The sequence below is a fragment of the Drosophila rhopaloa genome, unplaced genomic scaffold (assembly GCF_018152115.1).
Source record: "Drosophila rhopaloa isolate 14029-0021.01 unplaced genomic scaffold, ASM1815211v1 contig_187, whole genome shotgun sequence".
In the NCBI taxonomy this organism is placed as follows: domain Eukaryota; kingdom Metazoa; phylum Arthropoda; class Insecta; order Diptera; family Drosophilidae; genus Drosophila; species Drosophila rhopaloa.
This window is the reverse complement of record NW_025335069.1, coordinates 86,180-113,957: the sequence shown is the minus strand read 5'-3', so window position 1 is coordinate 113,957 and position 27,778 is coordinate 86,180. Positions and strand designations below refer to the sequence as shown.

At 37.4% G+C, this 27,778-nt stretch overlaps 1 protein-coding gene across 19 annotated transcripts in view; it reads left to right on the top strand.

Annotated features, from left to right (window-relative positions):
* Window positions 1–27,778, top strand: part of LOC108050172 (longitudinals lacking protein, isoforms F/I/K/T) — a 62,716-nt gene that overhangs the window by 18,209 nt on the left and 16,729 nt on the right. For 3 of the 19 annotated variants that reach the window (XM_017131702.2, XM_017131701.2, XM_017131704.2), the window contains exons 6-7: window positions 16,313–16,654; window positions 17,003–19,228. The exons of 5 other annotated variants lie outside the window; for them this stretch is intronic. In XM_017131702.2, the coding sequence (XP_016987191.1) occupies window positions 16,313–16,654; window positions 17,003–18,204 (1,544 nt within the window). In that variant the 3' untranslated portion in view covers window positions 18,205–19,228. Of the gene's footprint in view, window positions 1–26; window positions 446–1,215; window positions 1,867–2,399; window positions 3,486–3,988; window positions 4,730–5,659; window positions 7,266–7,534; window positions 8,210–8,680; window positions 10,073–10,624; window positions 10,839–10,959; window positions 14,928–16,312; window positions 16,655–17,002; window positions 19,229–20,447; window positions 23,341–23,917; window positions 24,023–24,145; window positions 24,241–24,306; window positions 26,788–27,778 lie in introns of those variants that run through there. 11 more of the 19 variants (XM_017131705.2, XM_017131720.2, XM_017131717.2 and 8 more) reach the window with 11 other exon arrangements.

Sequence of the window (27,778 nt, the reverse complement as noted above, 5' to 3'; positions counted from 1 at the left end):
TCCCTCCCGCTTATCGTTTTCTGTAGAAATGCCATCAGCGGAGGAGGAGATGGTCCCTCCACATCTGCATTTGCCGCCTCGGCAACCACCACATCCACATCAAAATCCAAAACCAAATCGGCGGATTCGGCTAGTGCTCCTTATGTGTGCCAGACGTGCGGACGCCGCTACCAGGTTCTAGGCACTTTGACGCGCCACATGCGCAAAGAGTGCAACCAGCCGAAGAAGTACGTGTGCCGCATTTGTGGCCGTCGCTTTCATTATAATTTCAAGTTGCAAGATCACTACTACTATGTGCATAAGGGCGTCCACAAGAGGGAATAGTTCAGTAGGAAATAAGTGTAATCAATGTAAAACATCCGTTTTTACACCCCCCTATTCATATCATCAAACAACAAACACACCCTACATTATATCTAAAATAAACTTGGGCTAGACTTTCAAACTGTGGTTCTTCTCTGTCGGATCAAGTGAAAAGTGAGAGTTGAGGTGGTTTAGGGTGGATTTGATTAACGAGTGATTGAACGAAAGCATTGTTGCCAGCAAACTATTGAAGTCGATATAAATTAATTTGTAATTTTTTTTGTTTTGAAAATTCATTTCTCTTGACGTTAAAATATGCATGTGCTTCTACCAAGGACTGTAGATATAGACTGACTATTGAATGTAAATTGTCTATATATAACGATGATTTTGGGTTGAATGATTAAGTAATATTATTTTTAAAGCACCTGATTAGTGTTGACGGATATAACACACATTTAATGTCTTTATAAAAAAGACAAATACTCGAAAGTCATATCTTCCAACCAAAACTGAACTTAAAGGAGAAGATTAATCTTTAAAATAACTATTTCAATACTTTACTTAAAAATGACAAAATACCGATATTTCTGAAATAATTTTCAGTCAGTCGATTTTCTTTCTTCAATATTTTAAGTTTTTATATACTTTAGATAAATTCTTAAATTTTAAATAATGTAGTCTTACTTTTCGACACTTTTTCAGTTTTAGGAATGGTAAACATATAATCAGACTATTGAAATAGAAACTAGTATGGAATAGTTTAGTTGGCAACTCTGAGGTTTTTGAAGTTGTGTTTGAAATTTAAAGCTTTGTCTGTCGGTTGCTCGCTTTTTCTCCGTTTCACTCGGTTTTTGACTCCCTGTGTGTTTCGTTTCTCTATCTGCTCTTTGCTCAAACATTTAATTGCAGGTCTGCTCGAGTTGAGCTTGAATCAAATGTTTTACTATGACAGTGAAATGCCGCCGCCACCAATACCGCCTCCCGTCGCTGTTGAATCGCCGCCAGCATCACCGCCACTTGCAGTGGTTACACCGGTGGTGCAGCTGCGGCGAGGAAAGCTGCGATCGCGGAGGAAGAAGGCAAGCAATAGCAGCACCACTAAGAAGAGCATTCCACAGCCGACGGTGCGGAGCAGTTCGGCAGCGAATCTGGCGCGGAATGCGAATATGCGGGATGATGGGAAGCTGCAGTGTCCGCAGTGTACAAACGCATACACGAGGCTATCCGCGCTGAAACGGCACCTGGAGTTCGAGTGCGGGATGCTGGAGAACTTCCGGTGCCAGGTTTGCGATGCGGGATTCAAGCGCAAGGACTCGCTGAATCGTCATTGCAAGGTCAAGAAGCACAATACCAAATATTTATTTTAGACTGAATCCGAGAGAGCCATTAAATACGTTTATTTAACGATGCCAATGTATATTACCATTACCCTGGGAACTTTCCTTCCGTATTGTTTCGAGTTGTTTCGCGTGTCCCAAGATCAACCATCATATAAAGCCATATGATATCTGTATATGTTATAATTTTTGCTTGCTCGAAAAACAGATACACTTTCAAACACTCATGCATTTTCCCTTCATTAAGATCTTTTTCAATATTCACACCTGAGCAAAACAACACAAACAAAGGATATATCTTTCTCTTCTTGAGGCTTCCGTCTTCTTCTCTATCAATTCCTTCTCTATATTGTTTTTCCCATGAATAATCCTTTACCTATCGCCCGCTCCTCCCTCTTTTGCCATGATGCTGAACAAATGTTTTTATATACATATATGCCTGTTTGAAATTTGTTTTTGTTTAATGCAAACCAGAAATTAATTTATTTACCACAAAACGAAAATATTAATGCTTTCGAAACTAATCCGGCATTTTGAATCTCCAAAATAACAAATTGCTTGTTTTGCCTTGAAAAATAAACAACTAAAAAACCAAATAAAACTTAACATTCGATAACGAATAAAAAAAAGCATGATTGACCCAAAATTAACGTTTAACGTTTTAAGAACAGAAAAGCGCAAAGGAAATTTTTAGAAAACGTAATTCAAACTGAGAAAACATGAAAATACCAAACGAAAAACAAAAACAAATTTCAGGCCTGCAGCTGATAGACGACTCCTCATCCAGTCAGCAGAATCATCTGAATGGAAGCAAGCTGGAGTTGATGGATGGCAGCAGCGATGACTACCACCAGGGATCGGGATCGTTGCATCACTTTCAGGCGCCGCAATTTGATCACTTTCATGGATTACTAGCCGGTGGAAATGGTGGAGGACCCGGAAGTGGAGGGCAGGAGGAGAGTTTTACATGTCCGCAGTGTTATAGGACGTATCGAAGGCATGGCACCTTGCGACGCCACTTGCGTCAGGAGTGCGGTAAGGGCAAGAGCATGGTGTGCTCTGTTTGTGGGCATCGCACGAAGCGAGCGGATCATCTGCGCCAACATGTGCGTAAGAAGCACCCGGAGATTGCCATGCGGTCGCTATTTAAGCGTCAACAAAGAGCAGCAGCAGCAGCAGCCTCATCCGGGGGCGAGGAGCACAAGCCCGATCCGGAAATAGTGGATCTGGTGGACATGCTGGACGAGGCAGGAGTGGCTGCTGTGGATGAGGATCAGCATGCCTATCTAGTCGAAGACGACGATGAAGATGAACTGCAGCACCAACAGCAGCCGTCGCAATTAATGGAAGAAACAACCACCAGTAGCTATTATCGCCAGCAGCTTCGGCAGCAGGCCTTGCTGCAGCAGGCTCTTCAGCAGGTGGCAGCTGCGGCTGCAGTGGTGGCCAGTGGCTCTTCTACTTCCTCCGCCGAACTGCTGAAAGGGGAGGGCTTGTAAGGGCGGGGATAGCATTTTGAACTGAGGGGGCGGGCTCTCCTCTCCTCTACCTCCATCGAGAAAAAGACGCGCACACAACGCTATCCTGTCCACAGAAATCTCTACTACTAATCGAATTAACCAAAGAGCAGCGGTTAAACTTTGACCTGTAGCTTGCAAAATCTTCTTTTCCTGCATTTATATTTTATATATTTTTTGTTTTTTGGCTGTCACACAACCAAAATATTAGTATTTCTTTTTCCAGCGCTAAATCAAAAAGTTGAGAACTAATCTAATAATATTAAAAAAAGCTATATATATATATTTTGTATAAATTAAAAAAAAAAGAAGGATAAAGCTATAAACTAAAAATAAATGCCACGTTTTTTATAAACCAAACCACAACAAATGCGTTTTTCAATTGATGCATGAAACAAAACAAAAAATATGGAAAGCAAGTTTCAAAATTAATTTAATTACTTGATTATTTTTGGTAAATAACATTTTCTCAAACATTTTTTTGGTGCCAAAGTTGATTATTTTTGTGTTTACCTTTAAGTTTAACTTAAGTTTTAACTGCGGCGAAATGTATATCCATGTATTGGCGGCGTCGGTTAACCTAATCCACATTATTATTGCATAATACAATATCTAGCTATAAGGCAAAACGACAACACACTGTAAAAAAAGAAACCAAAACAAAACCAAAAACAGCGAAGACCCAACACGAACATATCCACACCACACTACCCGCCATATCTCTATATCTCCACTCTTGTCCCTTCTTTGACTTTCTGTACTCTCTGTAAGAAATCGTTAAACAGTCTTAGCAAATCTTAGACAAAAACCCAATCACAATTCTTACAGATTTAAGGACGCTTTACTGTAATTATGCCACGGCAGTTATAGCAGCGGCCAGTGCGGCCAGCAAGAAGCCGGCGGAGCATCAAACCACCTCAACCGCAAACCATCAGAACCTCAACCATCAGCAGCAGCAGCAAATGCACCACCACAGCAGCAACAGCAACAATAGCAGCAGTGGTGCTCCTGCTGAAGTTTGCGAGCCTGAAGTAACGATACGCAGAATGTACAAATGTGGAAACTCTGGCCAGGCGGAAGCCATTGTTAATCACTTGCAAACGACCGGTCAGCAGCACCAGCAGCTTCATTGCAACGCCAGCAACTGCAGTGGTTGTCAAATGTCCGCGGCTGCAGCCTCTTTCCAGTTGGCCAATCTGCTTAACAGCAGCATACGTCCATCGGCGAACAAACCACAACGTAATCACATTTCTGCCAGTGGCAACACGAGCAGCGGCAATAATACCAACAGCACCGGTACCAACAGCTCCTTGGCTGCCAAAAAGACCAGCATACAGTTCCATTGCGAGTTCTGCAACTTTAGCTGCTCTTGGCGCTATGATCTTAAACTCCATCTGAGACAGAAGCACGGCATTCACCAGCTGAAGAAAGTCTAGGATTTAGTCTTAGGATTGTGATTCCAAGATCGAGATCAAAACTGGCTGTTATACATATACTTACACACCCCTTTTTATTATAGTTAAGAAACGTTGTTTAATCTCGCTCTATTGTTCTGTGTCTGTCTGCTAAGTCAATATCTGAAGTTAAATATATGTGTACGAATATTTATTGAAATGAAAGTTGATTTTTTATCACCTATATATATAAACTTTGAATAATGTATTTTTAGAGCCAGTGATGCCAGAATGTCCTTTGGAGACCAACCACAACACAAACTTTAAAAAAGTTTATTTCAGTGATTTACACAAAACCTTTAAAAATAAAAACCATTATGTTTGTCAAAATCAAATTGTATAATTTTGTACAAAGTTAAAAAAAATCGAAGTTTTTATTTATTATAAAAGGTTTAACTTAAAATTACAATAGTTTTTTTATAATTCTAACGATTTTATTTGACAAGTACATATATGTTAATTAATAGATTTTTAACTTATTTTTTGTATTTTTGTTAAAGTATTTAAATTGTATTTATTTTAATTATTGTTTTCGTTGACAATTGTTTAGCGTAGCCTCTCCAGTAGTTTTGTTGAAAATGAATTTGTATCATTATGTAAACTTGATTTAGACTTTGAATTGTATAATTTGTATTAGTTTTCCTTCAACTTCTCAAAAACGAAAGCAATGAAAATTGACGATTAAGCTAAGTTTTAAGTTAAGTTCATAAACAATATTTGAAGCGAAGATTTCAGTCTTGTTTATAATAATTACAAATAAGCCTTATTCTGGACCTTGTGTTTATGATTTTTCACACATGTTTCTTTTTATTTTCTTTTCATTTTCATTTCATACAACCCCCACAAAAACATCAAAAACCAATCAAATCAAATCGAATCGACTCTAATCTCCCCAAATCACCAATAACAATCAATGAACATGAACACCACCCTAACAATCGAATCAATCACCAAAACCACAAATAATTCTCCAAACACATCAATCACATCACACCACACAACTAACAACTGATCGTCGGGATTCGATTTGGTTCGATTCTCCCAGACCTGAAGTACGAGTACAAGCACAGCGTCTTTGGCAGCGATGATGCGGATCCGGATCAGTACAAGGAGCGTTTCCACTGCGCCGTCTGCAACAAGAGCTACTTACGCAAGCGTCACCTCCAGCGGCACATGCGCGACGAGTGCATTGGCATTCCGCCGCGATTTAATTGCGAGTTTTGCAGCTCCCGATTCCGGCGCAAGTATCACATGGTGCGCCATTTGGTCTCCAAACACGGCATTCCCCCGGCTATTGCCCAGATGACCACGGGCAGTGGTTCGCGCACATCGATCGGCGGTTCGCTTGACCTAAAGCCTGGTTTAGCTGGTCTTCAACAGATGGGCGGCGGCGGTTCCAGTGGTGATTGTGGGGCTAGTGTGGGCAGTGCTGGATCCCACAACGGCTGCGAGAGTCCCATACCAGAGAACCTGTCGTTGCGCAAGGAGAACTACGAAAATGAGAATTTGCCGGGCTCGCGCTGCACTTCGCCATTGCCGCCGCACATTATGCCGATACCCACGTACGGGCTGACAGGTGCCATCACGGCGATATCTGCTGCAGCAGCCGTGGTCGAAGAGCAGGCGGCAGCCGCAGCTGCAGCAGCAGCCGTTGCAGAAGCGCAGGCCAAAAACAACAACGAATCCGGAGGAGGACGACCAGTAGACACCGACGAAGAGGAGGCGTTGGCCGCACAAGCCGAGGCTGCCGCAGCCCTTGGCATCAAACCGGAGCCGGTTACGCCCAGCAAGGTGCAGCACTTGATGTCCGAGGAGTGGAACATGAAGCTGGGCCTGCAGATCATATCAAATTCATTGCTCAAGGAGCGATTGATGAACACTATGCCATTTGCTTATAACAATAACTAAGCTCTTTCGACTATAGCTATATATATATATCTTATTTATTGAAACTCAAAGAATCTCTCATTTTATTTTGTCAAGAGTCTAGGCTCTACGTATATGTATAACTGTATCCATACGTTTTCGCCCCAACCCTTATTATGTACTGCCCCAAAGAAGAATCTCAAACGTAGACATTCCATTTCGAAAGATCATTTTAATTATATATTTTTGTGAGTCGCCCTAGACAAAATGTGTCTTAAAATTTGTCAATATTACAATGTTGAATCAGCCAACGAATCTTTCCTAAAACAAACGATAACGAACTTGAACCGTCACGAATTTGTAATTTTGTAAGAAGTTTTACTGCATGACAGGGATAGGATTACTTTACCCAAAAAGTGTCCAGCACCTTACCTATTGTTAGTCATTTAAGATGAAACCAAAAAATTAAAAGTCAAGAGAGAATATCAAATCCTTTACTACAAGTTGAGTAATTTCAATTTGATTTAATCCAAAAAATACAAAATACTCAACTAGCCACCTAACTTTCCTCTGGCAAACGGAGAAGGCCATGGTGGTAGATTTATACTTGTAATGCACTTATTCCAAATGATATGCCACCAAATTGTATGACCTAGTTAAGTTATTATTATACTATACATTTTTAGTATGTATACCTAAAACTAAAACCTAATTTATCCAAAGTCCAAACGAAACAAAAATGAGAAAATTATATTTTTAATGAATAAATTACTAAAAACACCAAATACAAGAAATATATTATATTTATGTATTCAATTGCAGCAATCGAAAGTTTTATTTTTTAAAGCCCTTGTCATCCCCAACCCATTCTTTATCATCGCCATCAGTCCCTACATTATTATCTTTTGTTCACTCCATAATACATCAGTGTTTTCATTTCGTCATCGTGTTTATTTTCTGTTCTCCATTTTCCCGCATTCAGTTTTGTAACTTTTTTTTGCGGAAATTGTGCGAATTTTTCACTAACCTATTTTTATTACTAAATTTCTTTTAGATCTCTCTACAAACAAAACTGTTGTACTACCCCACTACTCCATCCACCACTACTACTCCAATATCTACTACTTACTATCACATACTACTATCTATGAAGCCGCCCGTATGTAGTTCTGGAACACTCAACCGTCTGCAGCCCAACGATCTGCAAAAGAAAAGTCTGTCACTTACAGTATTATATACCATACATATTTCTTTATATATATTCTGATATATATCTTTGTTCTGTGTAAACTCTCGCCTCGAATTGTTTTTGTCTGGGTTTCAACTTGATCTATACGTACATAAAGCGATATAGTGCTTTTCGGAATAAAATTAAAAGATGGTTTTTGGATTAAAGATTCCCTCCGTGTTAAAAGAAATGTTCGATTGGGAACCAAAGTTTAGCTTTTTAGATCCGATACGCACTAGATCGTTTTATAAGCATGTTCTCAACATAATTCGTGTCTATTTTTCACTTCCTTGCTTGGGTTCTCTCATGTGTCAGCTTTTTGTGACTAGAATGCGTGTGTTTTGTGCCGAGTGTATAAGCGTGTGTCCATTGTGCTTTTTGTGTGGCCTTTTTCCAATTAATAGTCTTAATCTTTCTCTATTTTATAATGTATTTGTGTCTCTTTTGATTAAATATTCGCTAAAACAAAATAAATTACTTAACACTTGATGTTTTTTCTTACACAGACGTTTTTCTAATATTTAAGGCGGGTTTACTTGGGTTTATTACGAATAAATTATGGTCCGATATTTTCTAATTCTAAGTGATCTCGATGTTTAACTTATTTATATATATATATATTTTATTTTTAATTTCCCGTCAAAATAGTTTAATTATTTTTTATTATGGAATGCTTGACATGTTTTTTACGACTTTTAATATTTTTACATTTTATTTTAATGTTTATATATAATTTTTATCTTTGTTTTTTGTAGCTTAGCAAATTTGACTTGCTCAAAAAGTAAAGAAATTAAAATGTGTAAATCAGAATATCAGACAGATATTATATATACAGTCAGTCATACACGATCAGGAAACGAATCATTGTATATCAACAATCAATCAACTCAACTCGATCACTTTCACCCACTCACTTACCCATCCGTCTCCGTGTGCCCCTCTCTCCGCCCCGCACCCACATTTACATTGCAGATTTCGTACTAACCTGGTATCAGCACGCCTGCGATCAGTGCGGCAAGTCCTACAAAACCCGCAAGAGTCTCAGTCGCCATCGACGGTTTGAGTGCCGCTTCACCACAGAAAGACCCATCTTCCAGTGCCCCAGCTGCAATTATGCGGCCAAGAGAAGCGACAACCTCACCAAGCACATCAAGACCCACTTTGCCAAAATGAAAAAGGACTTCCTGCCGCTGGCCTTTCAGATGCAGGCCTCCACGGGGATAACAACCAAATGGGAAGCCACCGCATAGAAGGGGCTCTAAAAAAATATTTACATTTCTAGTCCAGTCCAAGAAGTTTAGTTTTTGCACGTATTATACATTCAGTTGAAAAACAAACAAAAAACGCCAACCAGCCAGGACAGACTGCAGTGATCTACTGTTTATTGAAAAGCAAAAGAAAAACAAATGTCAGCTTTCACTTTGTATTATGTATGGTAAACGCGATTTGCATAAATTTGGTTAATTCATGTAGATGGTATACAAACGCGCGCGCAACCAACCTGCCTGCTTAAAATTCCAATCACTGCAGTCGACGTCTCTCGGTTCTCATTTAAAATTCGTATTTTAGATTTAAGTTAAGCGCAGAAATTTTCGCAATCATAACTTATGCTTCAGCTAGTCTGACTTTTTCCTAAGTTAATTTAAGTTTTAAATTGGTAGACTTTAGTTTTTAGCCTAGTAAGCCAAAAAGTCCAAAGAGAAAACGTGAACGAAACTAAGTCAGGGAGGGGGTTTAACTACTGAGAGTAGTTCGGGGTCATCGACCACACTTTGCATTCCTAAGACAAAAACCAAAATACCAAAAAACAAAAAAGTGAAACATTTTTCGATATAGTCTAGTTTGTAGTAAGATAAGGCCATGCCAAATCAGCGAAATTCCAAAAACCAACTAACACTAAACCTTTGTGGATTAAGTTCATACAATCTAAGTTCCTTTGCTAGCTAGGATTATGACTAACTGATAGACAAGGATCTCAAATGAATACAAATTAAATGCAACCAACAGTACAAGTACAACAACAATTAACTAAAACTAAACAGCCGCAAACAAATAGTTCAAATATAAATCAAGCATATATTTACAGAGCAGCCAAAGAAACAAAAAAATAAATAACGTAAAGCCCAAGTCGTAAGCAGTTAACTATATATTTTGTGAACCGTTGAAAAATGTGAAACGAATTTTGTGAAACTCGAGTATAACAAGCGAAAACGATATTTAGCTAGCTATTTAAGCCATTTAAACTTATATATTTTTAACCGAAAAGCAACTATTTTTATATGTCAGAGCCATAACTAAGTATTTTTATATGCATATATTTATGAATATTTTTGTAACACGAATAAAATTGTATTGATAAAGAAACCGTTTGTATATCTAGTGGGTCGCTCTTTCTTCATCTCTCTGCCGTCCAGTTTACTAAACATGTTTCATTGCAGACCCATATCAAGCATCATCATCATATGCATCATCTTCAGTCAAGATCAGTCATCATCCCACAGCGTTCATTCAAAAAAAGCAAACCCAGCAAAAAAATAAAACCAAGCCAATCTGCAACTACTGCTGCTAGCTCTGCTCACGCTTCACCATGCCACGCCCACACAAAATACAAATATTTAAAATCAAGCAAAACACCCCGCAACACACACTAACTGTAAATATCACCACTTTATTACTATTCCTATTTTAATTTATAATACTCAGTGCAAAAATTAATTTCACGAAATTCTACCTAAAAATTATTTACAAACTCTAAAAATATATATTTTTTTACTGAAATCTTGTTACTTTTTCAAATCGAAATATCTGCTCTAGTTGTGTAAGAAGTCGGCTAATCAGATGGAACACCCCGATACTCATGATATATATATCTCTTTCTTCTCCTTCTATACAAAACGTTAAACATCTAATTTGTAGCACCAAGCAGCTATGCCTCCAACTCGAGCCAAACTCCGCCGCCAACTGGGGGAACATCGGCCAGTTCAGCGCAATCATTGATCCGCGACTACTGGTACGAGCTGAAGTTCTCCGATCTGTTCAAATTTATAAATCCGGATGGACGTTACCAGTGCCCGAGATTCAATTGCCTGAAGAGCTACAAGGACGCCAGCTCGCTGCAACGACATATCAGGTGAGTGAATTACAGTCGAGTTTATTCTCGATATCTGTTCGGTCGGTCTGATGATGCTGTGATACTGATACCTGTCTCTGCCTCTCTCCCTCTCTCTATATCTATCCGATATCTCCCCCAGATATGAATGTGGTGGACAGAAAAAATTTCGCTGTCTGATGTGCGGCAAAGCATTTTCACAAAGCTCCCACCTAAAGCGACACCTTGAGAGCGGTGTCTGTGTCAAATATTACTTATGAGATAATGTTTTCTTTAAAATCAAATAGAATAAGCGTTATCCCAATAGGCAGAAGATCAACTGACGATCAAAATGAAGAACATGAACATGATTATACACACGTATATTACACACACAATACAGCAACACTACAAACAAAGAAAAAAAGAAATATAGAACAATTAGATAAAACCAAGAACAATTACAAATAACAAACAACAAAACGAATTTATTGGATGCCACATCATTTATAAAGAAAATGGATAAAAAAAAACCAACCAATCTATATATATATAGTATATATGATGAGAATTATTGTTGAAACTGAGCATTAAAGGAACAAACAGAATACTTAGTTAAAGAACAAGTGAAAAACGAAATATTTAACAAGCTAGAACAACAATATATACACATATATATTAAATGCAGTCAGTGAACATTTTATAGGATTTTAGTAAAATGTAAAACCAGATTAAAAAAACCTAAGAAAAACAACAAAAAAAAGGAACTAAACTAAGGAATAGAACAGAGAGGCAAAACAAACAAACAAACGTTAAAAAACAAAGGATAAGAAATTAAACAAAACAAAATCAGAAAACATACACGCAAGGAAGCTAAGAGCAAAACAATTTTAGTCAAACTAACCAAAACTACGTAAATTTAGTTAAAATATATAATTAATATAGAAACTAAACCAAGCAAACCTTAGTGAAATTAACAAATGAAAGAAATGCATCTATAACAACCAACAGAAAGGAGGAACAGAAACAAAAAACAGAAATGCATATAACAAAACGTACTGTGTTTATTTGTTGCCAAATATATATCTATTATATATATTTCTAATATATAATATAATTAATACGATTCTTGTTATGACACACAACCGAAAAAATTAACTAAAGCTGAAATGCGAGTGGATGACATCAAAAACAATAAAAACAGAGCAAGAAAATCATCAAAACAAAAAATGTATGTTATTGTTTAAGTTGTTATTATGCCAGGTACATAGACACACCAACACACACGCTGGTAATGCACAGTGAAACCTCTGGAATTATAATGAAAAGTATGTCCAGATGGGATCCTTTGGGGTCCCCACTGTATGAACCCAGTAAAATAATACACATTAAGTCTCATAGAGTCAACTTTGTTTAGGCATCACAAATGTTTAGCAGAGGCAGATAAAAGGGATTGCAGGAAGATTTGTTACATGGTTCCAAGAACAAAAATAGTAAAAAGAGTTTATATACATATATACAAAACATATACATATGAGGAAACAACCACATCTACATAAAAATATACACATATAGAACTATATATAATGCTATATTAGCAAAAATGTTGTCTGTTGAAAACAAGGATATTAAGGAAAAGAAAATTGTTAAAAAGTCAGTGAAGAAAATAAGATAAGATGTTGGTAAATTATACTCACATCGCCAAATATAATTGTATATGAATGATTGGGAGTGTGACTGTGTGTGTGGGTGTGTGTGGGTGTGTGTGGATAGACTTGAGCATGTGTGTGTGTGCCAATCGGTTGAAGGATTTTGTACCAAAAAATCAAGAAATAGAACATTTTGTGCCATTAGAAATTCTCCACCAAAACTGAACATAAAATTTAATGCTGCTTTAGAGAAGAAGCCATAGAAGAGATCGAACAATATACTCATATATAGATATATATATATGTAAACCAATATGATTTGTTGTTGCATTCAAAGACGAAACCGATTCTGTTGACAAGTGAATTTTATAGTACATTTTTGTTGTTAGTTCAAAGATTGATTTAGTGAAATTTTTGAAGTCAAAAGTGACAACTAAATGCTATGAGAGTGCCATTATCAAACAAATTTTTAATATATATATAAATGATAAATTATTGAAATTATACGAGAATACAAATATATAACCTAAGCAGGAGGCAACTAAAAATAATTTCTAGTTAGGATTGCTGTAAGGAAGAAGAAGCGCAGGGTATATATTGTTTGTTGCTTGTTGATTGTTAATCTATTGGTTGCAGATAATAAACTTACGCGTATATGCAACATACATGTATATGACAGTACAATAAACAAATATTATATAAATACAGAATACATAAAACCAACAGCAATAGAAAAACTGTATGAACTCGAATGAACTAGACAAATTATACACAGTATAAAAGAAGAAAAAACGAATGAAATCAATTATAGTGAAGTACTAACTGCAGTTTAAGACCGGGTTGACACTAATCCAAAACCAACCGACTGATTCGGCTGAATAAAATAATTACGTGTTAGTGATGTACGATGAAAACTTGGTTAAATACTTGGCAACTATTCTTTAGCCCAATTCGCAGCTTTAAACCGGCGGGAATTTGATTTTAGTGTCAACCATCGGTATTAGCACATGTTCACCTCCTCCCCGCAAATAACTAATACCAAAGGCAAATTTTTGATTGATTTACTTCAATTTGGTTACAAAATTCTGCCACAAGTGCAATACTTCAAAAGTTTGTTGACAATTTGTCTTGTGCGGCTATTTTCCAAAGTCAATTTTTGAAATAAATAGTCTAAAGAACATTTTGTATCCCCCGAAAACTACCCAGCGAACAAGACAAATTGTCAGACTCTTTGAAGAAAAAAAATAGATTGCATTAAAAATTAGTTGAAATTTATTTGAGAATTATTCGCTTTACTTGTATGATTTATGTTTTTTGTTAAACTAATTTACTAAGACCTTGTTGCGAGTAGCTAAATTATTATTATTATTTTTTGCTGTTAAAGTTTAGATAAAGGGAATGAAACATGGAATGTTTCGAAATAACTTTTTTGTTAAATCGTTTTTCTTTAAATTAGTTGTAACACTGTTTTAATATTATTACACATACAAATATATAACGTTTCACATTAATTTAACCAGAGAACTCTTTATGTTTTAACTTTTGTTATATTGTTAATTAATATTTATCGACTAAGAGCAGAAAACCGTTTGCGAAAAAAAAAAAAAATAGAGTTAACTATGTAAGTTACAAAATAATGAACAAAATATACTCCAAAGAAACCAACCAAATATATATATATACACACATATATACAAGAACATATACATATACCAATATATATATATTTTAGACGAAAACTGAACAAAAGCAAAAACAGCAACCAGACAAGAAATGTTTTAGTAAAAGTGTATTTGGAACAAAGAAATTGCCATAACAGTCTAAAAGGATTAACGGATATATATATTATATATATACATATATATATATATATATATATATAATCAAACCAAAAACAATAATTACCAGAACAAGAACAACCGGAAGGAAAGTTTAATTGTAACGAAAGTTGTTTATTTTTTGTAGCGTAATATTTAACAACAATGAAACCAAGTAAATTGATAAATGATATATATACATATATTTATTGTTAACGAAACCACGGAAAAGGCGAAATTATGAAACAAATTTATACAACATGAATAATAAATAAAAAGTAAACAGAGAAAAAGCAAGAAAAACTTTCATTGACGAAGCTGATATTGTTAGTACCTTAAAAACATGAAATAAAATAAAACCAATTAATAATTATTAATAATTGTAATAACAAGCGGTAGGATTAAAAATAAAAAAAAATCAAGCAAAAACAAGAATTGATGTAACCAAAACCAAGCTAAGACCATTTGGGATTATGTTTTAATTTTTCGAGAAACCATTTAACCCCAAAAATTGTTATTTTTGCGAATACTGAACAAATGGCATTATATGGAATCGTTTATATACACATTGTTTGAAGAAAGTGGTAACAGAAAAAAAAACAAACAACAAGAATAATAAAGATTGATATTGAAATGTTGAAACCCCAAAAAAAGAAACAAGGTTATTAATTATTATTTTCGGGAAGTTTGGGGGTTGTAGTTGTCTGAAATAATCAGTTTCCTTATTTACAGATCGACTAAAAGAAGGGTCAAGAGTCAGGTCAATGGTTTGTTAAAAAAAAAAACCATTGCTACCGTTACGCCATAGTAGACGGTACTACCTGCAACTGTGGGCCTAAGTCATTGCCACAAATAAAAATTAATTTGATTATGTTTTTTTTTTAATTTTACAAAAATTAAAAAGTTTTTAAAAGGGTAAGATTTTATCAACTTGTATCATCTTTTTCGGTTTAGTTTTAGATTGTAATTCTCCTTTAGCTACCGATGTAACTTTCTGCTACAATAACTATCTATCGCTGATCAATTGAACTGGTTTGGTTATACAAAAACATGCATACATATATCATACATAAAGCATTCAACATCAGTCCTCATACAATTTTTGTCTAACTATGATTTCGCTCCCATTAAAAATAAAATAAATAACAAATTCTCTAACCTATTTCGTTTCTTTCTCGAAACTTTTTTAGAGAACGCCTGGACGATCTCCGTGAAATCGGTCACCTCGCTGAACAATGTCTTACCATCGAACAATTCGCACATTTGTCCGCGCTGCGACAAGGCCTACACCTACAAAAAGAATCTATCAAGGCACCTGCGATACGAGTGTGGGCACTTGCCCACGGAGAAGTGTCGCCATTGTTCCTACGTAGCGCGCTACAAGCATAGTCTCAATATGCACGTGAAGACGCAGCATCCGGAGCACTTCAGTGACATTCCATTCGGTTCGGGATCGAGCGAGAGTCCCAGGGATAGGCGGGAAGTTCCCTTTTTGGGCCGGGCTTTAGCTCGTGGTCTGTTTGATTCGTCCCTTGGGGGCAAAGTTCCTTGATTATCTTTAAAACTAGTCTTTAATCCGATCTCGGGCAGGTAAGATTTCGAGGGAGGGAGAGAATGAGACCCGACCGACTCGCCTTCTAATGTTAATAAAAAATCCTTTTTGTAACCAAAATTGAAACGTGTCATTATTGAATTCTTTTGTAGTCGTTAAGTTAGTTAAGCTTTATTAGGGGCACGGTTTTTATTCCCTTTTTTGGCTGTGGTATTTTGTTTGTCCTTGGTTCTCATTTAATTGTGCTGTACAGCAAACACAACCCACCCAACACACACCTATATATATATATCTATACATTTAAGAAACTAAATTAAGAACTAAAACGAAAACGGATACCGAAAATTGTTTGCTTGTTTTTACCAAGTTAAGATGCAACCAAAAAAAAGAGTTCAAAAGGATATTATTAGTGACAGGAGCTGAGCTTAACTACTTCCACTAAGCGGTAAATTTAAACATCCTAAACTTTCACTAACCCCCAATCATTCAACTCTGCAGCCTCCAAGCAGGACAAGGGCGAGCAGACCGAAGGAACCCACGATGAATTCGAACTGGACGATTGTCTGCTGGAGAGCAATGACATTGTCATCACCCAGAACAAGGACGGCTTCGTGCTGCACGTTAAGAAGTTGGGCAACATAACGGCCGCCAAGCTCGACGAGGATCAGGCAGCAGCACAACAACAGCACACAGCGGCTGTTACTGTCACCGGTCCGGCTGGACAGCCCACGCCCACGATCACGGAACTATTGAACGCCGCCGCCGCTTCGCACTCTGAACCCAAGCCCACGCTGACCGCTCTGACTAGCACGCCCATCAAGTTGCCCTCTTCGGAATGCGGTAAGTCCAGAACTTTATTTGGTTATGACTAAAAAAGCTAGAAGAATTCTACTTTATTAAACCATATGAGTCACTGAATTTATTGGTCACTAGCCAAACTAAATTCAATTAAAAAGAAATTATATGGTAAATTATTAAATTCTGAATAATACTTTAAAAAAATGTTAAATTGCAACTTAATTTGTAGTCAAGTTTAAATTAAATTTTATAAAATGTATAGATTATAATAAATTATGACTTATACAATATTCATTTATTATTTGTAACATTGCAAAAAGTAAATCTTTTTATCTTTTTTTAAACCCGTTTTTTTACTAATAAACCTCTTTACATTGTCCCCAATTGCAGAGCTTATCAACATCAAGAAGATAATACCGACAACCACCACGCTTGCCACTCATCATGCGCACACAAGCTCGACAATCATACATCCGCATCACATCATTCAGCATGTGTCCCAGGAGCCGCACCACCAGGAGCACCACCACCAACAGCATCAGACAATTCACATCGAAGAGGTGCCGCAGACGTCGCAGCAGCACCACCAGCAACAGCATCACCACCAGATTCAGACGGCTCAGCCGACACACACCCAAGTACAAAGCATAATCACGGCTCATCCGGGCCAGACAATCAACCTGGTGGGTCTGCGCAATGTGCAGATAGCTGATTCAAAGCCCATAGCCTCGCGGATACGGTATTCGCGTGGCAAGATCATCGGGCCGACGTTGCAGAACTTGCAGATCGTGGAGACCCACGAGCCCATCCAGCATCAGCAACACGAACTGGCCGATGGCACCAAGTATGAGATTAGCGAGATTGACCTGAACAACCCAAATACATCGGCGGCGATCATCAGCGACCTGGTGAAGTATGCCGAAATCGATGATATCGAGCTGCCCGATGGCACGAAGATCGGCATTGGTTTTGCGCCCTCAGAGATTACGGAACACATGCAGACCTCCGGCGGTGAGACACACATCACCACCATCGAACATGAGCCGCAGGAACTGCAGACAGTGCATCAGCAGGAGCAGACACAGCAGACACATCACATCCATCAGCTGCAGACGCACCAAATCCAGACGGTGGTGCAGACCAGTAGTAGTCAGCAGCAGCACGACCAGCAGCATCATCATCACCAGAGCATTGAGCTTCAGGACGATGATGGAGTGGAGACAATCATACCCGAGGAGCTGGGTATGCACGACTCGAGCAAGAGCTACACCATTCTGACAACGCGGCCCATGAAGGAGGAATCGGAGCACGATCCGTCGGGCATGACCTATGAACTTTCGCTGAGCGACTCGTCTCTGGGTCCCTGCGATGATCCCGAGTCCCGGTATGTGTGCCGGCATTGCGGCAAAAAGTACCGCTGGAAGTCTACGCTGCGCCGACACGAAAATGTAGAGTGTGGCGGCAAGGAGCCTTGTCATCCCTGCCCGTACTGCAGCTACAAGGCCAAGCAGCGGGGCAATCTTGGGGTCCATGTGCGCAAACATCATCCGGAGAAACCGCAGCTGGAGAGCAAACGAGGCCGGAAGATCTAAGCTAAGTTGTGAGGGCAGGAGTGTGAGTACACAATTGTTGAGTGTAAACAAACAATCATTTTTGAGTTTTAGACCAGTTTCATTATTATTAATACTATTTTGTATCATTTTATAATCGTGTACACTCTATTTAAAGTTCTTATTTGTTGATTATTTTTATTAAGTTTATAAGTCGATTACCCCTCGGTTCTCAAAAGCTATATACTTCGAAAAAGCATTAACTCCGTATTGTGTGCATTCAATTTATTTTCTTTAGGCTTTAACTTGTATGTCTTCAAATTTAGTATAATTGGTTATGTAAATCCTCTAATTCGGCGTAATTTTCAAAATTACAAAAAATCCAAGTCCCCAAAAACAGTTGACAAAATGAAAAAAAAACTTTAAACAATGTGCAAGTATTTTCATGGAAATAACACAAAGAATATAGAAGCAACTATATTACTGGAAAACAGATAAAATCTAAGTATAATTAGAAACTTAATTTTGTATGTTTGTGTGCGTGCTCTCAAAAAAAATTAAAAAAAAAAAAAAAATCTTGATATCAAGCTGAGTTAACTAGAACAATCTTAACTGAATCCCGAGAAATTAATTTTACTGCAATTCAACGTTTTTGGAGAAAAGTGCACATAAATTGTATTTTATGAAGATCTGAAAATAATTATTGTAACCTATTTAAGAAAAATAACCGACAAAAGATAAATTGAGAACACTGTAAACTTATCTAAATTGGAGGCTTACAAAATTAACTTTGTAGGAATTTGTTTTCAAATATTTATATACAAATATATGAAAAAATCCTTAAATTTACACGAAAAGAAAGAAAGTTATTTTACTGTAAACTACGAAACTTAAAAAAACTTTACTCGAACTTAGTAAAATTTATTGTACAACTGAACATTCGAGTAAAACGTGAACACTTTGAAACATATTTTCGCAGATAAAGTTAAATACAAACATGTGTATTAGAACAATATATAAATATATATATGATGTCTTTTTGCAGTTTTTGTGTGTAAATCAATTAATTGATTGAAATTAAACATTTATTATGAATACTTATCTATAGAAATTATATTTTGAAAAATAGTTGTAAAAACAGAAGGTCAAAATAAAATTATATAAAAATCACAAAACCAAATTCAAAGCTTTAATATTTGTGCTAGGTAGAATATTGTGTTCCTAAGAGTTCATACTAACATATTTCTCTTTCCAGGTGACCGATGAGACTTCAACCAGTGATATTGGCCGGAGTTAGCTAGCAAGCACTTTACGATCTGATCTTTTCCGAGCATACCTAATATATTTCTCTTTTCTTTTAGATTGGCCTTTGGACCGGGACTTGGATTAGGACCATTGACTCCTGCCAGCCATCCTCATTGAGCTAAACTTAAGTAAAAACATGCCAAACAATTGTGAAAGGGAACAATTGCCATTCCTATATTCTATTATGTCTAAGAGCCCAAAATCTAAACGTTCGTTTCTGTATGCAACTAAAAAGTAACCAGACCCGAATCGAACCTGAACCACAACCTGAATCCAAATTCCCAGCCGTGTTTTTCGATGTGTTCAAGCAAATTCAAACAGCAACTACAAAAACCCACCCCAAGCAGCACTCCAGCTACAGTTCAATTAATTTAGTTATCCTCTTTTTAGTTTTTTAAATTTATTTTTAAAATAAATATGTTTACACCCTGCACTAATTGGCCTTAATTTTGCTCAACGTTTTATTGAGAGAGAGTTTTCTTTTTATTTAATCTGTTAACTGTATATATGTTTATTATTTTGTACTTTAATTTTGAATCATGCCACGACATTCTCTAATGCTTTTTATCATCACTATATATATTCACCCTCTAAATGCTTTGACTAATTATTAATTTTTGCTTTGCGTGTCCGCCTCATCCAGATCATCCCCCGACAAACCCTTCACTATCATTTGTGTGTGTCTCTGTGTCGGTTACCCACCCAGCTTGATCTAACAGCTAAATCCCTAAGTGTTAAGTTTGTTTTTGATTTTTTTTTCGATTTACATGACTTTCTATTGCAGTTGTCCTGTGTCCAGTCAAAAGTAATTCTATTTATTTTTCGTTCTTCTTTTCTTTTGTTTTTCTTTTCTCGTTTTTATTTTCATATGTTGTGCGCTGCAACCCCCCCAAAAAAACATAAACAAAACAAACTACAAACTCGACAAAAAACACCTCAACTCCACGCTTGTACTTGTGATAAACGAAATGATAACATAGATCTGAGTATAACGCGCATAGCCGGACTCACCTGGAACGAGTGGAACGCCCGCCTGGCCATGCCCCTGGTGACCCTTCGCGAAGGTGTCCAGCCTCTGGTCTTTCCCACCGACTTGTCGGTCGATAAGCAGGGAGCAGGAGGACTGACCGCCAAGGAAGTGAATTCCAGTGGCAGAAAGACGCCCACTGATGTGGGATGCAAGAGTGAGCCACGGGCAGCCTCCACGCCCGCCAGGATTCACAGCAGCAGCAGCAACCACAATAGCAATGGGAACAGTGGAAAACCCACGAAAACCAGTAGCGGTGGCAAGTTAAAACACCTGAGCGAAGAGGAGGCCACTGCCCTGATGCTGAAAGCCGTGGCCGAGAAACAGGCGGCTGCAGCTGCCGGCACCGAGCTAAGTTTTGGCGAGGATCAGGCCAGCTCAGGGAATGGGAATAGCAGCGACTACCCAGCAACTCTAAGTGGAGCCGTTACCTTTGCGGATGTTGGCGGCCCAGCTGGACTATGCCACATCAACATCCTGAACAGCATCAGCGCCATGAACAATCTGATTAGCGGCAACACAGCGGCGGGCGTTGGCATGTCCACGGGATCGGGCCAATCACCATCCAATAGTGGCCACAACAACAGCGGTGGCGGAAACAGCACGCTGGGCGGTGCTGACAACGGTGCTGGACACCCGTGCCCCGTCTGCGGGAGAGTCTACAAGCTGAAGTCCTCGCTGCGGAACCACCAGAAGTGGGAGTGCGGCAAGGAGCCGCAGTTCCAGTGTCCGTTCTGCGTCTACCGGGCCAAGCAGAAGATGCACATTGGCCGGCACATGGAGCGCATGCACAAGGAGAAGTTCAAGCTGGAGGATGTAAAGAACTTTGCCGGATCCGGCGGCCTGGATGGCGACAGCAGTGGAGGCACGGCGGCAGCGGTTTCCGTGGCAGCGGCTGCAGCTGCTCTGGCCAGCGGCGTGGAGCTGCATCCTCACTTCTCATAGAGAATTTCTCTTGGGATCTTAAAGTGAAGGAAACTTGTATAAAAAGTTAACGTTGATCAGTTATTAAAGTTGAGAAGGCGACCAACTAAAAAACAGAATCAGGGATATTAAGAACGAAAGGAAATTACATAAAAAGAAAAAAACAGAAATATTATCACACACCAACCTCTCGGGAAAACGGAATCAGTGTGCCAAATTAAGCTTAAAACAAACAAACAAAACAAAAAAAAAAATGAAAAAATCATAATGAAATAGTGTTGTAAGATGCCTGAATGTTTCGAAAAGAAAACGTGTTCGAATGGACCGAAAACAATTTGTTGCAAAGCACAAAAATTTACGCCATTTCACATAAAATAATTTTTGTTATTGTTATTAATTGTTTACACGAGACCGATTTGAAAATCTATAATTTCTATTATTTCAAGCAAACAGCAAAGTGATCAGTAAAATGATTTTACACAAAAACAATTTTAGATATTGCAACATTCCAGAAAACGCAAAAAAAGAAAGACAAAACTTGTACAATGAAACGGTTTAGAATTATTCAATATTATCATAGGTTTAACATGAGAAATATATATATTTACTAATATATAACGTAGAAGCAGTAGCAAACTCAGTGGATAAAAGGAAAACTCAGACCATATTAAGATATTACTCGCTAAAAATAAACAATCAATCCATTAAACCAGAGCGGTTCGTTTCCAAGTACATCCAGCGAATAGAAAAAACTTCGGCTTAGTAGTCAAATTTCCAGTGGGAATTGTTAAGAAAGTTAAACATATAAGCTAAGGCAAAAATTATGGTTTGACGATGTACTTGTAGCAAGCGGTAGAACCCAATGGAAGTCGATAGATATTCAGTACAGAGTGCCAAACAGATTCAATTTAGGTTCCCATACAGCCAGTCAGTCAGTTAACCAGCCTTTTCAAACAACATTTTACCTCAAGTGGAAATATTTTGCTATTATAACGATGTCTTAGGCTAAACGAAGAAAACATTTACTAAGCTCAGCAACTTTACATATAATTAAATGTAGGCGAGGCGAAACGTTCGGTAGTCAACGGAGAAAGTGCCTTGAAAAATTAATGGAAAAACAGAAGCAATTTGCAAACATTTTATTTAAAAATTTATGATATACCAATATTCGTAATTGTTTAAAGCCATATTGAAGTAGGTTAAGACATGAATTTAAGTCAAAAGTCAACCAACCAGAGAAGGTCGGGATTTAAATGGTTTTTATTAGACATTTAAACTCAGGTACTTAGTGAGGGCGAAACCCAAATTCCATAAACAAAAAATTTCGACAACAAATTTAGTAGCTGAGCTACCACAATAGCAACCAGAAAACAAGAAAACCAACCAACAGAACACCGCCACAAAATACGTCACATGCACTTTATTTATTATTTTTTTGATAACTTATGAATATGGTATTAATGTGTGTGTTTTATTTTTTACTTTTATGCTGCACATTTATAAGTAGTCAAGTGTAATTTATTTTTATTTCTTGCTTTCCACTACAACGAAATACATTCCATAGATGATTTTATTAAGCTTTAATTAAACGACGACAAACTACAAACATTCACAAGAACAGACAAACTAAACCCAAACAGAAATGTGCGGCCAGTAAAACTGTGCAACAAAAACAACTAGTTTTAGAGCTCTGATAGTTTAATACTTTATAAAAAAACGAACCAGAGGAGGAAGACAAAAAATCTCGAATGCTTACGTATAAAATTATTTTTTTAAGAAACTAAAATTCTTATACAAAAAAAAAACATTGGTTATATAATTGCGGTGTTGGGCTAAGTTTAGCAACTCTTTATACAATGAAGAAAAATCGGAACAATTTAAAAAATTCTAAAATCGAAACATTATGGCAAAAGTGGAAAATTCAAAATTTTCTAAAAACAATATTGTTGAACAATAGGAAAACACAAAAATATATAAATAGAGAATAATTTTAAATAAATAAAACACTTAATAAGACAAAAAATACTCATTAAACAAACAGAATTAGCATACCCTTATATATATAATATATATATTTAATTTTTTCTATGAATTGTTTGTAAAACTCTTTTTGTAAATTGATAAAAAAAACCCAAATTCAATGTGAAAAATATACAAAATCTATGTAATAAAACGCAAAAGAAACGAAAGTTGTTTGCTATAGTGCGTTGATAATTAATTTATTTATGTCTATGTTGATACGTCTTATTTTTTACACCACAGATTTAGTAGCGTTTTATTTACTGCTTGTAAGTATTGATTTTCATTTTTAATAATAATACACCATTTTTTATTTCATTTTGAAAACATTTTATTTCGAAACACAAATAATTGAAGAAACAAAAACGGTTAGGCCATCATCTCTAGTATAGGCACACATCAAAATCGGTTTAATACTTGAATAATTGTCTAAAATATATGATTACTAATGCAAACAAATAAATAACTTGACATTTACAGATGAAAGTGGTCAGCTAGAAGGTGGCGAGTCCAGGATCCGAGTGCGTAACTGGCTTATGCTGGCGGATCAATCCATCATCGAGAAGTCCTCTGACGAACCCTCAGGTATTTGGCTGCCTTGGCTGCATTATAATTATTTCATACATGATTTTTATTGATTTTGTTTTTTACGAACATTGGTTTTTTCGTATTTTTGAACTCTCCAATAATTTTGCTTTCTTTTTACAGTCTTACATTTTGTTTTGTTGCTGAGCACACACAGACACATCATAAGTTTTTACGTATTTTCTTTTATACCTATTCATTAAACAAATGATCTAACAGTAACTATTCCAAATTTCTATTTCATGACTAACCACAAAAAAAACGTCAATTAAACTAACCATCAGACAAACTAACTCAGTCCAAAAAGTCACTCATAAACGAAGCTAAAACCACTAACAAGTCATCGGCGCCGATCCGTCCGAGAGTTTCGACGACGACCACGTCCACGTCCACGGCGGCAGCGGCAGCAGCCACAATTGCAGCCAAGCAGGCGGCAGCGGCCATCGCCAGCAGCAACATCAACAACAACAATAGCAGTTTGACCCAGACGCTGACCCAGACGGTGACCCGTATTGGCAGCATTGGACGCACAACCATTGCATGCATCACGCCGGCGAACAATGGCAACAAGAGCTCGTCGAACAACTGCAATGTGGACGCCGCATCGGCCGCTGCTCTGGCGGCTGCTGGCGTGGAGCTGGACAGCATCGATGACACCATGACCGAAGTGATTGTAAAGATCGAGAATCCGGAGAATATGCCGCTCAATGGGGATGACGACGACGAGGCCGTGTGCAATGAGGCCATCGAAGATGAGAATACTTTCGACTATGACCTGAAGCTGGGCAGTCCGTTGTCGTGGACTTACGATGCTGTGAAGATCGAGAACGAGGAGTTCGAGGACAGTTATCTAATGGACAACGATGACGACGATGATGACCTGCTGACCACGGCGGCTGCCACCCAGAAGCATGCCAAGCAATCGAATGATAAGCAAATTGCCGGATCCCTGTCCACTGGAGCTGGTGGTGCGGGAGCCGTAAAAAAGATCGTGCTCAGTGCCCAGCAGCAACAGCAACTGCTTGAACAGCAACAGCATCTTCAGCATTTGCAGCTCCAGCCCACCAGTCAGTCGCTGCAGATCAAGCTGCCAGCCATTCCAGCCACCATAACGACGATCTCGGCACCCAAGCAAATGGTGGCCGGAGCGGGAACCAGTGGTTCCCTTACCACGGCCAATTGTACGCTGATGAGCAACAAACTGGGCTTGCCCATGAAGGGCCAGAATCTCGACCTGCACTGGTCGCACTCGGACGACAATCGCTATCGAGTCCTCGTCCAAAACAAGCGCACACGCAAGGAGTCGCTGGAGCACTCCGCCGACATGATCTACAATGCAGACATCGAGAAGCCGTGGGTGTGCCGCAACTGCAATCGCACCTACAAGTGGAAGAACAGTCTCAAGTGTCACTTGAAGAACGAGTGTGGCCTGCCGCCGCGCTATTTCTGCAGCAAGATGTGTGGCTATGCCACCAATGTCCACAGCAATCTGAAGCGTCACCTGAACACCAAGTGTCGGGATCGCGAGAAGGATGCCGAGGAGGAGAAGAAGCCCCTGCCCGGCGGCAACATGCCCGTGGTTTTGGGTGTTGGTAATGGAACCGTCGTTCCAGTCAGCAACAGTAATAACAACAACGGCGGAAGCAGCACCAGCAGCACCTATACCTTGGTGTTCCAGAACGACAGTGCTTAGGAGAGACTTGGACTTGTACAAAATGCAGGCCGCGGCTAAAAAACGGCTTTGGGAACGAATTTTCTGCTAGTGCAAATCTTGTTTACTCCATCGAGATGAGTTTTGGGGGCCATGGTTCCTGGACCCCCTCCACAATTTCTTTCTTTTCGTTGAACGAAGCCGGTGATGCCGTGGAAACTAGGAGTAGTTTGCAATACATTGAACAAAAGACATGCAAGAACAAAGAATATTGTATTGCTTTAGCGAATTCTCACAAAAAAATTAAACTTAAACTTCATATAAATATGTGTAAATTTTTTCCCAGAAAAAAAAACCAAAAAAAAGAAAACAAAATGAACAAACCAAAAAGAAAATTATATAAACTAGTCACCAGCTAAATTTGTTTTAAGTGTGCTACAAAACCACAAGAACAAACAAAACGAAAAGGGAAACTTTTGTAATAATTATTTAAAAAAAGAAACCCTATCTATATGCATGGCATGAACATAAAGCAAATGCCCCTCCAAAGATACTTAATAATAATAATGATAAACTTTTTGATTTCGTATTATGTTTGCATACGCAATAATTTTTAATTTGTTAGAAACATTTTTAAAGATTTATTTCTGGTCATTAAGTTATGCTTATATAATAATAATTATTAACTAAAACGATTATCTAGTCAAAACGAAACGATAATGAGATATAATATTTTCAATTTTAGACAAAAATTAAACCTAATTGATAAAGACAATGTTTATAAAGTTTAATTCGGAATATCATCGGCGCATGTATGCTTTGAAAATTGTTAGAATTAAAAAAAAAATCAGAATCACGATTCAGATCCGGCACTGAAACCCGAGAGTTGTACCATCAAATTACGTTACCAAATTGTAATGTAAACGAAAATAAATGACAAATACCTCTATGAAGTTGCAAGAGAGATTACCATTATATTAATTGAGTACGATTATAACTATGTATTTCCCATAAACCGATGAATCGTAATTATTGCCGGCTAAATGTATTTAAAAACAAAACACAAACCCAAAGAAATTCGAAATACAATTAAAAGCAAATGTCAAAAACAAAATACCAAAACCCAAAGTTGTACTTATTTTAATGAGAACGCCATAGAACATCTACTCATTCCATTATACAGGTAGAACTCAATCGCCACTCCACATCTTCCACATCCTCTCCCTCCTTCCTCCATCCGAAACACCAGTTCTTAGGCAATCCATTCATTTGCTTAGAATCTATACTAATCAGATCTCTATTTCAGGTGGATGGATGTGATGTGATGTTGATGAAGATGTTGGTCTTGACTGATGAACGCCAGCCAAACAACGCGATTCATGGTGTTGCCTCTTCCCTCTCTTATTGTTGTTTGCATGATTAACTACTACAACATATATAAATACTATTTATACAATATAGATATGCATAACTATGTATCCATTTACTTAGACCTTATATACATATGTATTTGTTAGATGAAGTAACTATAATTTACTTAACTATGTATGAGACTTATTAGATTTGTAGTTTGATCTGTTTTTTTATACTCCATTTGTTTGTATTGCCGAGGTTTAACTTTAAGTTTCTTTTACCTATTTATCTATCTGTCTTCTTCCTAGCGATTGTAAAACGTATAAATCTATCTGACTACTATATTTAGCATTAAATTTATTTAAAAATTAAAACATGAAAATGAAACCAAAAAAAAAACAACTTAGTTTGTATAGAATTATTTTTTACAAATATCCATTACTTCTATTGAGAACTTTTAATTTTACTTGACTATTGTATTATGATTTTCCTTACATTTTAATATTGCATGCGTATTTATAAAGTGATAAACGAGCAGAGAACACTTTGGGCACTGGAAACCGGGAAGAGATTTTCAAGTCCCGCCAGAAATACGTCCACCTTCCCCTCTAGAAATATTAAGTGTTTTTTGTCACTAACCACCCAACACTCATTCCTATATAATTATTCAAAAACCGATGTTTTTGAAGACATTTATCACTTGTAATTTTATCAAAAATATTGTTGTTTATTTTTGCTTAGCTCCCCCAAAA